The sequence below is a fragment of the Leucopleurus acutus genome, assembly GCF_964270905.1.
Source record: "Leucopleurus acutus genome assembly, chromosome: 10".
NCBI lineage: Eukaryota > Metazoa > Chordata > Mammalia > Artiodactyla > Delphinidae > Leucopleurus > Leucopleurus acutus.
The window spans coordinates 7290058-7305811 of NC_139153.1; the positions used below are offsets into that span (position 1 = coordinate 7290058).

Below are 15754 nucleotides of genomic sequence, written 5' to 3' on the forward strand. Positions count from 1 at the left end.
TGAGCCATTTGCCCTCTCTGGGCTAAGAAGGTTCATTTTGTAAAGTTAGGCTCCTCTAGCTCTGCCACCTGGGACTCAGTGCACCCCACTTGCCATCGCATGAGACTTTGGCCCCGAGATGCCATCTGGACCAGGCCTGCAGCAAGTCTGAGGCAGAGATGGGCTTTGAGTCTGCAGTTGGGAAAGTTCTGGCCGACACTCAGCTGCCAGGTTAGAGGCCGCAGAAGTCATCTGCAGGGAGAGGAGATGAAGGTTCAGGTGGGGCAGGACAGGCCGTCCCGTTGGTGGGAGCCCGCAGTGTTCCCTGGGCCCGAGCTCCTTTCTGGCTCACGGATGGATGGACAGACGGATGGACGGGAGCTAGATGCTGACAGAGCTGCCTCACCGCTCACCTCTCACCTGCCTCCCTCTCGCTCCTCGGGGCTGTGTCCCCAAACAGCTCTGCCTCTGACTTTGTGCACAAGCCTTCCCAGCACGGGAGAGAGAATAGGAGCCGGGAGCCACCCGGCCGCCCCAGCAATGCCCTGTGAAATGCGGGTGATGATAATTACCTCACCCGGGGACTGTGGCCACCGAGTGGGAAAAGGGGCTCAGATAGTATGGGGTACATGGGGAACGTCCATAAGTATTAGCTCTCTTCTTCCCTCCCCCCAGAATACTTCCGGCGGCTCCCTACTGAACCCCGAGGAGACACCCAACCCTGCAGCTCTGCACTCAGGCCACCCTCAGCTTCAGCCCAGCTGATCCGCAGCTGTCACACTGTCCCATCTCCCCCCTTTGCCTGGGCTGTGTCCCCCGCCAGCCACGGGACCCTTGGGTCTCTGTTGTCCTGTGTTGTTGCTGATGTGTGTGCCTGTCTGTTCCCCTCAACCCTAACTAGACTGTGAGCCCCTGAAGGGCAGGGACCACCAGAGGCCCCTTGGGCCCCAGAGCCCGGCACAGAGCTGGACTCCACCACACCTGTCCATCCCATGAACAAGCGTGGCCCTGGAAGGGAGTGACACATGGTCAGTTTGTCTGCTCAGGCCTCTGCTGGCCCATCAGAACTCCCCGAGATGCTGCCTTTTCATGGAGGCTGCCCTACCCCACCCAGGAGTGGCCCTCATCTCCTTGGGACCTAAGGTGCCCAGACTTCACCATTGAGAGGTGATGACCTAAGCCAGACCTCCCCATTTTACAGAGGACAAAACTGAGGTCCACAGAGGAGACGGCTGGCCTCAGGTCACACAGCACATCAGCAGCAGACACCAGACTTGTTCCCAGTCCCCTCCCCCTCAGCCTAGGGTCTTCTCTATCAACCACCCCCCATGCTGTGTGTTCTGAGGGGCTCCATGGGAGCATAAGGAGGTGAAGGATGGTACCCAAGGGACCATGGACTTGGGAGCCTGGTGCAAGGCCCAGCCAGGGCCCCCCTCCCCAAAAGGTTCTCAACTTCTGTCCGCACCCAAAGACCCATGGCTTACATGCCTCTGGTTCCACTGCTGGCGCTGCAGCCCTTGGGGTTAAACATTGTCCCCTGCAGGGGATCCTGGAGCTGGGGAGTGGCAGCCTGGGGGTGACCTGGTCCGCTCTGTTCTTCCTCCTGCAGGAGGGGCAACCAGGCTGTGAGGTCCCGGTGCGGGAGAGGCGCAGCCCAGGGAGGAGAGCTGGGCTGGATGAATTTGACCCTTTGTGAAACCATAAAGATGGCTTATTGAGGGTGTGTGGATTCTCCATTATAAATGTAATACATGTCCACCATGGGAGATACAAAAAAGGAGGTAGCAGGGAGGACAGTGCTGGATTCCAGCTACGAGCCTCCACTGTGGCAGGAGGAGAGGACTCGCCCTCAAACCTGCCCTCCAGGGGCTCACAGGCTAGTGGGGACACCGGGCTGGGAGGCACCCCCAGGGGAAACCCTGGGGGGCAGTCCAGAGGAGAGAGGTGATGTCCTTTTTTGGGGTCAGGGAAGTCACCTAAGAGGAGAGGCATTTGTCCTGAGCCTTGAGGAGGAGGTTTTGGAGAAGAGGTGTGGGAAGGGCATTCAGGCAGTGATAACTATGTGAGCAGAGGCGGGAATGGGGCTGGGGACCAGGGCTGGACAGAAGGGCCCAGTGAGCTATGCTGCGCCCAGGGCAGAGGGCGCAGTGTGGGAATCAGTGGTCAAGGGCCGGAAGAAGGTTGAGGTGTGATCCAGGGGGTGCTGACCAAGGTGTCTGGACTTTGGGGAGCTGTGGGAGGGGGGTCTGAGCTGGGGGGGCAATGGTCAGAGCGAAGGCTGCGCGTGCTGCCGGGGCACAGAGGGAGGGAGGACCAGAGGGGGAGTTTGATGCCCCCAGCTTCTCTGGCCCATCTGAGGCTAGGGCCTGGAGGACTCCCCAGGGCTCATCGAGGCTGCATGGGGGGGGGGCATGCTATGCCTTCACCCCATGTCCCCGCATCCCCATGTTGCGGGCAGAGGCCACCTCCCTGGCTTCCTCCTCCTTCCTCCCTCCTCCCTGGCCTCCCAGTGCTGAGATGGGAGTGATTAGATTAGAAGGTGATTTGGGGTCTGATTATCTTGGGTGGAAATTGGCCCCCTGTGTCTTTTTCCATCCCGCCCAGGACTGGGGAGGTGGGGAACAGCTTCTCCATCACCAGCCAGGCAGAGCCAACTGTTTTCACAAACATGTTTGAGACCAGAGTGTGAAGCCTTCTTTCCTGGGGAAGAGCAGTATGTGAGAAACCAGACAAGGGCTTGGTCCCTCTCCAGCTGGTGACCCTGGGCAAGCTACTTCTCCCTCAGTTTCCTGTTCTGTCGACCGAGGGCCAGCATGAGGACTAATGAGATGATTGCGTGTGAAGGATTAGAGTTAGGGTTAGGGCACAAAGCCTGGAGCAGAGTAGGTGTCCTACAGAAGGTAGCACTGGTTGCTGTCCCTGCCATCTACGCCCTGTGAGTGCACTGAAGTGTGTTCAGCCCTCACCTTTAAAGATCTACAGTGACCCCACCCTCACCCACGTGTGACCTCTCTGGGCCTCAGTTTCCTCCTCTAATACTGCTGGTATTTAACAGTCCATCCTGCCAGCTCCCACACAGCTGAGCCTGTGCATGAGAAAGCATTCTGTCAGCACGTTATTGTAGCTCCCAGAGTCCCATAGTTGGGCCCAGATTCTCCCTGTTTGTGCCCCTTGTGGGGTGCGTGTGCTGCAGGGTCTGTCTGTGATGGGAAGACACCAGGCCTGGGCTGATCGGCCTGGAGTTAGTGTCCGAGCTCATTCTGTGGTCCCCACTGTGCCCGGCTCGGGGACCGCAGAGGCTGGGAATGGGTAAAGAACCAGCTGAGGAGCTCACCCCCTGAGAGCCCAGGTCCTGGTACAGCTTGCTGGGCTCCATGCTGCCTCTGGGAGCCTTCATGACTCAGTTTACCCATCATGGATGGACAGACCGACCTCTACCACCTCAAAGGAGCTTACTGGAGGGCATCTGTCTGTCTGTAAAGCACTTTAAGATCCTGAGATCCTGGAGGCCAAGAGGCTGGAACACCACACATGCACACGCACACAGGCACGTGTGCAAACACACAGTCTCAGGACATCTCTCAGATCCCAGAAGGAAAGGGAAGGGGTGGGTGAAACCTCTTGAAAAGTGAAAAGAGATTCCTTGCTTTAAGGAAAGTGCTTCTTGCCCTGACTCAGAACCTCTTGACTCTTATTTTAGATACAATCCTAATGAGTTTGTCCACCTAGACTTCAAGTCTGAAGCAAAGTGGGAGGCCAGGAGAAGGCCATCAGTGACAAGTGAGCCTGAAAACAGGAGGAAATGACCATGATCTTGAGGGGAAAGAAGGAAAATCTCTCAACAGCAGAAGGAGTTCAAGAAGCAAGTCATCAGGGCCGTGTAGTGGCTGGGGTCAGTGGCCGTGGCCGTCTGTCTGGTAGACCAGGTATAGCTCTTCCTGTGCAGCCTGGGGATGGCCGGAGACCCTGCACCAGGCAGGATTGGACTGTTAGTTCTCTGCTGAAGGAGAAACTGTATGCTGCATTGCAGAGAGCTTTCTAGCCAGAGCGGTAAAAATGAAAATCGGAAAGAAGGAACACCTGACGGGCCAAACTTCATTTATCTAGATTCTTTACTCAGCAGAGTGCCCTCTTGTCAAATAAAAGCTGACACAGAAACCCCAAAGATGAATAAATTTGGGGCCACTCTGACCAAAGGCCTCCCTTGCCCCGTCCTGCCCCCTGAAAGAATTCCAGGACCCTTTGGAACCCAGTTTTAAAAATCTAAAATTCTAGGAAAGGAGTTCTTAACTTTTCTTGCACTGCAGACCCCTGGGGAGGTCTGAGGTCATCATGGGCCACCCCTATTCAGAATAAAGCTTTGAAATACATAAAATACACTGGATCACAAAGGAAGCCAATTAGATTGAAATAGTTAAAGTAATTAAAAAAGAATTAATGTGTGGTGTAGTAACATATGTGCTTCTTTATTAGAATAACAAGATCCAGCAGTCAGTGTAATAATTGCCTTAGTTGTAAAATAAGGATAAGCCTTAAAAGTATCTGCAACAGCTATAAAGTGATATTAAAAAAAACCCATGATTTCTGTAACATATGTAATGGTGGTGTGGCCACCACTGACACTCCTGGGGTTTATTGCCTATGTTCTTAATAGGGGGAAATGCGAAATTTCAGTTTGATGTTTGTGAAAATAAAGAGGTCATTGTTTTCTCATTCAACTTCATAGAGCCCTGAATTCTTTCCCCAGATCTTTGGGAAGTTGGTGGACCCCATTTTAAGCAGTCCAGTCCAGGGCTTAGTTGGCATTTTTTTTTTTTTTTTGCTGGTTGCAGAGCAAGGTCTGGTTCTAGATATATCATTAAGGAAAAGAGGGAGTGGTCCCTGCTTGGCCCGTAAGACTGGGAGAGGGGGAAGGGGAGAGAGAGGAGAGAAGAAGGGATTCTCTAGGAGCAGGTAGGAGGTGGTAGGCCTGAGCTTTCTGGGGGCCTAAGAATTGAGGTATAGCAGTGTTTGAGCTCCAGGCCCATCACAGCACTATCCCAAGGTGAAATCATCTTTAAAGGACCCACCTTGAGTACACACCTTGAACCTTAACTGTAGGTGGTGCCCTAGGACCTCAGCAGGCAAATTGCCTCGAGTCAACTGAGACCGAGTGCCTTCCGCTCCTTGCGGGAGGGGGCTTGGGCCGTGCAATGGCAACTTGGCTTTCGTCCCCTTCCCCAGGGACTCATGTGATGGAGGGCTCTGGACGGATGGTGGTGACCGCCGTGGGTGTGAACTCTCAGACCGGCATCATCTTTACCCTGCTGGGGGCCGGCGGTGAGGAGGAAGAGAAGAAGGACAAGAAAGGTAAGCCCAACGCTCTTGTGGACCAGAAAAGGAGCTCTTAAGGCCACATTTTTTTCGTTGTTGACTCATTCACTAGACAAAATAGTTATTGAGTGCCTTTTATGTCCATACCCTGTGCCAACAGCTTCCTCCTGTAACCCCAAGGCCCTTCTTGGGCCAGGAGGCTCTGTCTGTTCCATCTCCAGGGTCTCGTTCCAGTCTTTGTCTTGTCCAGTCATGTCATGGGGGGGGCCCCCTTCCCCCTGGGCCAGGCCAAGGGGGCTGAGCCTTTTCTTGAGTCTCCAGCCTCAAGTGTGACCCGTTCCCATCATCACCCCTGATATTGTGTAGAAATCCCCACCTGGGCGAATTCCTCCACTATTCTCAACTCCACTGAGCAGAGCTGCACACTCACCCAGTATAGACTCTCCCCAGAGGTGGGTCTTCTGGGGAAGGTGGCCAAATGTGTGCCTGCAAATCAACTGCTGTGAGCCTCTCCCCATTGTCCCCAGAGCTGCCATCTCAGCTGGGTTCTGTCTCCTCCTCCCCCTGCAAACAAGATTCCTCACTCCGTGGGCTGCCCTTGGTGCAGCAGGTTGTCGGCCTGGGCTACAGCTGCCTCTCAGAGCAGAGGAGGGGTGGTTGGAAAACATGAGCCCCAATCCCATCAGACCAGGCCCAAATCCAAGGCCCAGCCTCTGGCCCAGAACAGCTGACTACTTTCCCGACACTCACACTTGGTCTCGGGGACACCCCCCACTCTCACATCTGCAGTCTTTTGTCTCCTTCCCCAAGCTCCAGAGGAGGCGCCCAATACCCAGACCTTCTGGAGTCCAGGGGAAGGAGATGAGATAATAGATGACCCCTCCTTCAGTTTTAGGGGCAGCCAGCCTCCCTCCAGCTCTCAGAGGTCAGCCAGGCACCAAGTCTGGGCCACGATCAAAGGATACTTGTTCCCAGGGGCAAAACCCGTTTCCTGGTGGGGTACCCCTAAGATTACGATGGCCCATCCAGCAGCAATGGAAATAAGCTGTGATCTGGGAGAGCTGAGGTTGAGACTGAGGACCAAGTCTTGGCCAAGAGGCCCGGAGCACGTCAGGACAGCGTCCGCGCAATGCCGTAGCAGCTGTGGCCAGCTGTGGCCCCAGGTGTGGGCAGTTGGGCAGGCTGCAGCAGCTTTGCCCACTTCCTTGGCCTCACTGGGGCCTGGGTGAGGGGCACAAGCACCCAGAAGCTCCCATGGGCCAGACCGGTGTTTCTTAAAATGCCAGTAAAATAACAGGCCTCTTCTGCCCCAAAGCACAGGTCGGTCCCTTGCTGAACATTTACCTGCACTCCAACGAGATGGGGACATCAGTGTAGAAGGAAGAGGTGGGATGTGCAGGGGACGTGACAGAGGAATGTGGGAGGCCAGCCCAGCCCCTCAGGCCCCCACGAGCAGCACAGCCAGGCTGGACCTCCTCGGCACTTCCATTCCATCACCTCCACCAGGGACATTGCTTAGAGCCTCCCGTTTCAGGATGACCCCAGGCGTACCGGTGTGTGTGTGTGCGTGTGCGTGTGTGTGTGCGCGTGCACACACAAAAGGCTGTATGTGCTTCTCCTTCATTAACATGTCTCAAAAATCATCACACAGGTGTGAAGAAGGGGGATGGCCTTCAGCTACCAGGTACAGTAAGACACTCCTCAGGGTAGATGGGGTTTTAGAAGTAGCAGCAGCCATTGACCCCTGAGCCCTGGCCCTAGATCCCCAGCACACAGCTAAAGGGGGTACCTGACTGCGGGGGGCTCTGCCCCACCAGACCTCCACTGTGCACTCCCGGTCTGCCTACCTTCCAGGGCTTTCAGTGCAGATGGTACCACCACCACCACCTCCACACGCCCTCAGCCCGCTCAGCACCCCATGACCCCACAGAGCCCGTCCCACCTTGCCCTCGCCTCACAGCACAGCCACCTTACCCAGCATCTCTTCCCTCTCCTTCCCACGGAACCCGTTTCCCCACCCCAAGAAAAAGCAGCAAGAGTGAACTGGAGCACATCCTATCATTTTTGATTCCTAACTTAAGGAAAACTCGCTAGTACCTTCTCTGTCTCACGCACAAAATACCACATGCTTGATGTCACCTTTTAAGTGGTGGGGCACCTCCTATGGGGGTCACCAAGGCGATCTTTTGAGTGCCAGTTAGGGAAGGAGGAGTTGGCCATGGGCAGTAGCCCGAGTCAAGGGCATGAATCCTAAGTCACTGCCGTGGACGGACGTTCTTCTGGGACACAGCAATGGTCATAGCAAGCACCCCTTCAGAACGGCCAGTGCCCGCACTGCACTGCTCGCTGAATATTTTGAATCGACTCCTGGCCATGAGCGCCTCTGGCCCTGATGGTCAGCCAGACCCTCTCCTAGAACCCTGTCTGAAAGGCACCCGCCTGATTGCTTGGGCCAACGGGGTGCCTCAGTCCGGAACCTCACCACCAGCAGTGCCACCCCGCGTAACCACATTGATCATCCTCCATATTTTATTTCAAAGACCCTCCACGTCTGAGTTTTTCCCCCCGACTTCTGTGGCATCTCTATGGGAACATTTCACCTCCACCCCCAAATTTGAGTTTCTTGATCTCCAACGGAGATGATTTTTTAAGAATGTAGTCATCTTATTTCCCGCAAGTTGGTTCATGTCGATTGTTGTTGCTGTCCTGCGTTGTTGCTTTTCTCCATTGTGACACACTGCATTTTCCATCCCTCCCACCCCCGCAGCGGCCGATGGTGCGGCAGGTTCAAATGCTGCAGATAGTGCAAATACCAGCCTAGTCAATGGTACGTGTCCCACTCCCAGGGCGAGCTCTCGGTCTCGGTTGGATGGGCGTCTCCCGCACCCTCAACTCTGGGCTTGCCTCTCCCTAGTCTGGACGGCACAGACTTGGATGTGCATGGGCAGCTCGGGGACGGTCGTCCTCTCACACGGGGCAGGCGCTTAAGAGAGAAGCCACCACCGGGGATCCAGCTCTGCCCCCACTCATGGCTGCCACGACGGCACTGGCTCCTGTTGGGCCCTTGACCCCCGGTGAAGCCCGGAAGAGGGACGTGACCTTGGCTTCAGATCTGGCCCCCCAAGAAGCAGCGTCCCGCCCGGCGTGGCCCTCTCCTAAGCCCGTTCCTGGCCCCGGCTTTGGGAAGAAGGCCCGGGGTCAGGACCTAGGCTGAAGCTGGCGTCTGGGTCCCCACTGAAGGCTCCGGTCCTCGACTCGCCAGTTCCCTCGAGGCAGGGGACCCAGGCCAGAGCTCAGCTCCTGGACCCCACCCCGTAGCATGGCTGAGCCACTAGTAGACATTCTTTCTCTTCTCTCTCACGGAGCGAACGGGCCGGGGGTTCGCTTGGGCTCGGGCCTGGTTCTGCCCCTGGGATGTGGACTGGTGTTTCTTGCTGTTGCCTGTGCTGGAGCGTTTGTTCTGAGTCTCTGCATTCTTACTGGCCTCCTCGGGGGTGAGTGGTGGGGGCAGAGGGCTGCCACTGTACCTGGGAGCTGCATCTTAACCTCCTGACACACAGGCAGGAAGGAATTCCATTCATTTGCCTCCAAGATTTCTTATCTCTCTACCCTCCCATCTTCTCAGATACGTCCCCATACCCAAATTAGGTGACGTAAAGTCACCCAGACCGCTCCTGGGAGCTGTTAGGGCTTGGTCGTGAAACCATTGCCCTGGAGAACTGAAGGGGAGGGAAAGTTTTCTTTTCTCCAGCGTCACGCATCCCAGGCATCTCTGGCTGCGGGTTTCTCATCCATTATATCATTTACTCTTCACCACTCCTGGAAGACATGGAGCTCTGGTCCCGCCTCATCCTCCCGTCCCCTGCCCTAGACCTCTGGCTGAGCCACCCGGATTCAAAGTGACCAAAGATGGAAGCACCCCCCCCACACACACCGTAGATGTCAGGGGCTGGGCAAGACTGCTCTGTGAGCAGGGCCTCGCCAAGAAGGGCTAATTCGGGTATGGGTCTATTTCAGGCCCAGGAGGAGAAATCAGGACAGCCTGAGGTGTGGGAGGTGTCATGTGTGAGGGAGGGGTGGCGAGAGAGAACAGGAAGAACCAAAGTAGGCAAACTCACGTGGGGGGCTGGAGGGTGGCAGGGAGGAAACAGGAAGTGGCATCCTGCTTCCCCCAGGATGACAAGCCTGCTGGGCTCGGGGAACATATAGACCACATCCGGGCTAGTGGGTCCCAGAAAAGGGGCAGCCTCACTTGCAGCTGTAGCAGAAAACTCCAAGTGTCCCAAGAAAAGCTGCAGGGAAAGACGGGGAACTGTCATTCCTTAACCACCTCCTGGGCACCAGGCACTTTGCAAGCATCTCATTGAATCCTCACAATAACCCTGTGATTCAGAGGGTTTTGTCCCCACTTTAAAGATGAGGAAACTGAGCCTCAGGGAGATCAAGACACTAGTCCAACGTCACAGAGCTAGAAAGTAGCAAAGCTGGGATGTGAACCCAGGCCTGCCTGGCTCGAAAGTGTGTGCCACTCTTGCTAATGTCTTGTAAACTTCACAAGGATGTTAAGAAGTCTTCCCCACCACCAACGCCCCTGCCCAAGGAAAGGATTCCTGTGGTCAAAGGTGTCTAAGAAGCCACTGGGTAAAACTGGTTTCTGCCTTGTTGCAGAGGGACAGCCTTGATTGTGCTGTGTCCTGGCTGAATGTCATGGGATTGGTAGGCCCCCAAACTATACTTTGGAACCAGTACTCTAAGCTTTTGCTACTCGAATTGTGGTCGGAGGACCAGAAGCCTGGGCATCACCCAGGAGTTTGTTAGAAATGCAGAATCTCAGGCCCCACCCAGACCTGAATGAGAACCTGCGTTCTAACTTGCTTTCCAGGCTCCAGGCAGAGTGCACTAAAGGCTGAGGGGTGCTAAGCTGAGCCTTGGTGAGTGAGAGAATTAACTGTTCCTTTCCCCTCCTTCGTCTGAGCCAAATCAGGATGACCTGGATGTGGAAAACACACTCAGGTGGCAGGATGCCCCCCTCACTCCACTCCCCCAAGCCCCTCCCAACTGAAAGGTAGAGGTGTTCCATTCATTTTGGAGGCATTATAATTGCCATTTTTATTTTATTATTTCTTTTATATTTATTGATATATCACTGTAGAATACATCACGATTAATTATACATCACTCTTAACTCTGGACATTAACAAGGTACTTTGCAGTGCTTTTCGTAAGCATCACCTTGGTTGAAAGTGTTGTTTTTCACAGAGAGAGAAACAGAGGCACAGGGAAGGGAAGTGACACCTCCCAGTTCTCCTATTTAGGACCGGGTCCTCTCACCGTGGACCTTCCACGTCGAAGCTTTCTGTACCCATGACCCTCACAGTGCATGGAGAGGACAGACCCATTTGGCAAAGCTGCATCTAGCATCTGATACAGAGGGGCCTCCAGGTCTCCACCCCGGTTCCCCATCTTGGGTCCTGTCCTCCATCTCAGCTCCCCCGAATCACAGCCCATCTTCCACGTCCCATGGGGGACCAGAGCAACGTCCCACCACAGTTCCAGGGCCAGGCGAGTACCCATCTGGCTAAGGAGAACCCCAGATGAGTCTCTTGCTTCTGAGAAGCCAGGCCATCTGCACCAAAGCACCCCCAGGATATGGCTCCCTCCCTCAAACATACGCTTTGTTGATTATTTTTTTGGCCGTGTGGTCACTATGCAAATAAAAGAGGAAATTGCTAGCTTGGTTGCTGGGCACATGCGGGCTATTGCATCTGATAATATGCAATGCAGATAGAGGCCCCTTTGTGCCATCTAGCACCAGACTACTGAAGAGGAGTCCTCTGGTGCCCTTTAGCCCAGTTAGTAAAATTATTTTTAAAAATAAAAATAATTATTGTAGTTAATTCCTATTGGTTCCAAAACGCCTTTTTCTGTTTTGTTTCTAATCCAGTAGAAAGAATTTTACAATAGAGCAACGGGGACTTTTCTCTTTAAACCCCGGGGCGGGTCACTGACCCTTCGCTGGGAGAGGCAGTGGGAACAGCCCTGCACTGACCTTGGAGTGATGGTGCGGGGCTGGCATCCAGGAAGCCACTTCTCCCCTCCGAGTCACCTATAACGGATATGGTGGTGGGGATGACAGTGTTTATTGAACTTCTCACGCAGCCTCAGGACAGTCATCAGGATGCTCTATAAATGACAGCTGCCTCTGAACCTCCCTCGGCCCCAGTTTCCTCATCTGTAAAATAAGAGTGATGAAAACCCCTCCCGCCCCACCTTGCAGGGTATCAGGAAAACTGCCAAGATCGGAGACACTTGCAAAGTGCCAAAGGCTGCTGGGCGAGTGGTTGTCACTAAGGCAACTTTTAGGAGCTCCGGGGAGGCGATGTGGCCACCCCTGGTTACAGAGATGGAAGCGAGGCTGGGAGAGGTGAAGCCACACGGCTAGTTGGTTTCGAAACAGCAGCTTCAGGAGCCCAGTCCCACCAGTGCCGCCTCAACACCTGCCCTCCCCCTGGCTCGGGGGACTGAGGGTGGCTGCATTCTCCCCGATGGGGGCAGAAATGTGCATGGACTTTGGGGCCAGCTCTCCATTTACCAGCTGAGACCTGGCAGAGACCCTGCTGAGTGTCCCTCCCTGAGCCGCAGTTTTTCATCTGTCAGCGGGTGTGATGTGGAGCGTCCCGGTAGGGATGTGGTGAGGCCCAGATGAAACTGTGGTGGTCATGTACGTGCCTGGAACATGAGCTGTGAAAATCTCGTTCTCAGCAAATGGCTGGGGCTGGGGGCACCCTTCTCAGAGTCCTTCTGAGGTGGCGAGCCATTGGGCAAAGCTCGGGGTGAGCCCGTGGGACAGGAGGGTGCCCCCCGACCCCTGCAGTGCCAGCAAGTGAAGACAGGTGTCTGCTGCCAGGCAGCAGGTCACCAATACCTCCTACCCTGTGAATGCAGACCACGCGCCTTGGGCTGAGACTGGGTAGGCGGCCTCCCCGGCGGCCCTCATTAGGGGGTGGGGAGCCCCAGACCCAGCACTAAGCAGCATCTGTCCCTGATAGGCAGGGCTGGGGCGGGGGGTGGGGGCACCCAGGGGATCCCACCAGCCAGACTTCACCTGTCTGCTGTGGCCTGAGCTGGTCAACCCAGAACAAAGAGCACACAGCTCAGTGGAGGGGAGGGGTAGGCAGCTTCCCCCTGGGAGCCAGGGCACTGCCACCAGGCCCCTGGACACATGTGGGCACCTCAGAGCCCACCGCTGGGGAGCCCCTGCCCACCCTTTGCCTGAGTCACTCTCAGTGAGGCTGGGCGGGGGTTTCTCCATGTCGTGGCTTCACACCCCTTCACCAGGAGGAGCAGAAAGTGGAATCATCCCTCCTGGAGCCAGAAACTAAGGACACATTACCCATCCTAGAATCAACCTCTCTCTCTCCCTCCCTCCCTCCCTCTCTCTCTCTCATCTTTCCCTTTGCCTCCTCTCAGCCCACAAAAGGCACCAACCAAATTCCACATTAATCACCGGGGACCTTAGATCTCCCACTCCTTCTGCTTCCTGCCAACCAACTATGGTTCCTTTACCCTCAAAGGCTGCTGGTTAATCTGTAAAATGCTTAGGGCCAAAATAATCCCAGAAGCGCTCTCTCTGTGCCCCCAGACAATCAAGAGAAAGCCTGCAGCCACCACGGGTTTGCTCTTGTCTCAGGGGCCTCCCCGGCGTCCCTGCACAGAAGGGCGGAGCCGGCTTGGCCCTCCCTCCATCTGACATGAATGTCTGTGGCCCTGTTGCGTCTTCATGGTGACCAACGTGTGTTGTCTGATTCTCTGTTGTCTGTTAAAATTCTTTGTCGTATAGGTAAAATGCAGGATGGCAATGTGGACGCCAGCCAGAGCAAAGGTAACCCTTTTGTATTAACCTGTGGTCCCTGCGGCCCCTCCCCGCCGGTTCTGAGGGCCACAGCAGAGGCAGACGTCCATGCCTATGGGCGCCTGACACCTTTGGGGGGAGGGCGTAGCTGTGATCACATGGTGCCAGGTCAAATGGAGGCATTACCCGTTGAGGACAGGCCACCAGAAGCCAGCTTCTCCCCAGCCTTTGAGCTATGCTGCCCACTCAGCTGAAGACTTGAAGTTGGGTCTTTGAGGTCTTTAGGGGCTAAGGGGTCAGGCCGCAGGCCCTGTGCTGTCCTGTCAGGCCACGGGCCTGTGCTGAAGGGGGAGGAGCTTGACACCTGTGGATGGGGACACTCTCTTCTACTCTTGAAGCCCCCTTTGTGTCCCTTCTGTCTAGTGACTACTTAATATCCAGCAACATGGCCCAAGGACCAACTGGGCAAAGCCCAAGCCTGTGTCTTGTCTGAATGTGGAGAAGTTGAAGAGCCATTGGGGGAAGGGTCTGCGGGCTTGTTCAGGCCCAGAGGGGACCCTAGCCCACTCCTGCTGGAAATCCAGGGTGGAGCCGTGTCACTCCCTGCTATGTCCTGAGTTCCAGGTCCAAGGCAGCCAGTGGCCCTGGGACTAGGGTCTCCAGCAGGAAGAGACCAACCCCCCATCACGGGGATTGTGTGCCAGCCATGCCAGGGCCCAGGCTGGGGAGTGAGGGCCTCACCGTGCTCCGCTGGGCAGTTGGGTGGGTGCCAACATCCCCACCCTGCAGGCTAACCTGTGTGTGTGTGTGTGTGTGTGTGTGTGTGTCTGTGTCTGTGTCTGTGTGTGTCTGTGTGTCTGTGTCTGTGTGTGTGCACGTGTGCTCTGCCCCCTGCAGCCAAACAGCAGGACGGGGCGGCCGCCATGGAGATGCAGCCCCTCAAGAGTGCCGAGGGCGGCGACACTGACGACAAGAAGAAGGCCAGCATGCACAAGAAGGAGAAGTCGGTGCTGCAGGGCAAGCTCACCAAGCTGGCTGTGCAGATCGGCAAGGCGGGTGAGCACGCGGCCCCGGGAGATGGCACGGGGGGGACACGGGGCATGCAGGGGGACCCCAGGCAGGGCCCTGCCCCTACCTGGGCCTCAGTTACCTCCTCTGCAAAGCGAGGGCTTGCATGAGACCCACCTTCTCTGCCACAAAACCAGTCTGAGTCCTTATACAGTAGGCACTCAATTCGCACTTAGGCAGCAGAGTGAAGGTAGAAGCGTGGGCCTGGGGGCAGCCTGCCTGTGTCCTTGTCCAGCTGCAGCTCTGAGAACTTGGGCAGGTACCTTCACCGAGCTCTGAGCCTCCGCCTCCTGGTCTGTGGGCTTGGGATCCCGTAGTCCCCACTTCACAGGTGGCTATGAGGAGTGAAGGAGATTATCTACCCGTACAGGCGCCAGCATTTGGCAGGTGTGGTGGCTGCACAGGGGGCAGACCCTGTAGGGCCTGGAGTTTGCAATGCAGGCTTTATTCTGAGGACAGCGGGAGCCCTGGAAGAGGTGTGAGCAGGGGAGGGCAGGGATGGAGTTGAGCTGTATGATGACCGCCCAGCTGCCGTGCAGAGGAAAGACTGAAGAAGTAGAGGGCAGTGCCAGGAGCCCAGTGAGAAGCCCCTTGTTTGAGGCCCAGCAGAAGCCGGGTTTCCCGAGTTAGTAGCTGCAGGTGATGGCTGATGACGGCCCCTCTTGCCCCGGAAGCCAAGCCCGGAAGCAAGGTGAGCCCTGCCGCCCTGACACGGCCTTGGCCTCCCCTCCCGGGTAAGGATGTGGCAGATGCCAAGGCCTCCCCACCTGGCTGCCTGCTCCTCCATGGCTGTCTCCCGGCTCTAATTATAGGCACCACAGCGTGGAGAAAAGAGGCAAATTACAGGCTTGACTGTTTATATTTAAACTTGGGGGCCTGATGACAGCTCCCAGCTGCTGGGAGCTTGGCTTTCCGCCTCTGCAACTGTCAGACAGGGATCGAGCCGGCTCTGTGTCTCCACAGCTGGCGGTGCGGGCGGGGCAGCAATGGGTCCAGGGATTTCCTCCATCCCCGCCACGGAGAAAACTCCACGGAAACGTGGCTCTGGAGGGCAGGGAACAAAGCGACAAGAACCACCCCGTGGCCTTCACAGTCCTCACTCATCTCCCTCCCCTACTCAGCCCTGCCGGGCATGGAGTTCAGAGTCGAGCACTTCTGGTTCACGTCCCACCTCTGCTTCTCTCCTGGGCTGAATTCCTTGAAAGCAGAACCTGAGATGGGTGGGCACAGGATCTGGCGGGGTGCTCTCAGGTGAGACCAGTAAAGGGTCAGGGATGCAACAGAGCGCAGGAAGAAGCACAGGCAGCTGGGGTTTCTGGAGGAATCTCAGTCTCCACCTGATCTTACAGGGAGCTCTGGAGCATGGTACCTCTGCAGGGTCTGACCTGCCCTGCAGCAAGGTGTCTGGGCTTCTGGACCTCCACCTCAGCCATTGGATATTGGCCATCAAATTGGGGTGGGTGGACTCCCAGGCACTTTGTGACAAGGAGACGCCAGTTGCCCAAACATCATCCTCCTCTGCAGAGGCTTCAGGTGTGTGGG

At 56.0% G+C, this 15754-nt stretch overlaps 1 protein-coding gene across 1 annotated transcript in view; it reads left to right on the forward strand.

Moving 5' to 3' along the window:
• ATP2B2 (ATPase plasma membrane Ca2+ transporting 2) overlaps positions 1 to 15754 on the forward strand; it is a 370638-nt gene that overhangs the window by 307289 nt on the left and 47595 nt on the right. The window contains exons 9-13 of the mRNA XM_082848244.1: positions 5203 to 5328; positions 6944 to 6976; positions 8060 to 8119; positions 13133 to 13174; positions 14042 to 14200. Of these exons, the coding sequence (XP_082704370.1) occupies positions 5203 to 5328; positions 6944 to 6976; positions 8060 to 8119; positions 13133 to 13174; positions 14042 to 14200 (420 nt within the window). The remainder of the gene's footprint in view (positions 1 to 5202; positions 5329 to 6943; positions 6977 to 8059; positions 8120 to 13132; positions 13175 to 14041; positions 14201 to 15754) is intronic.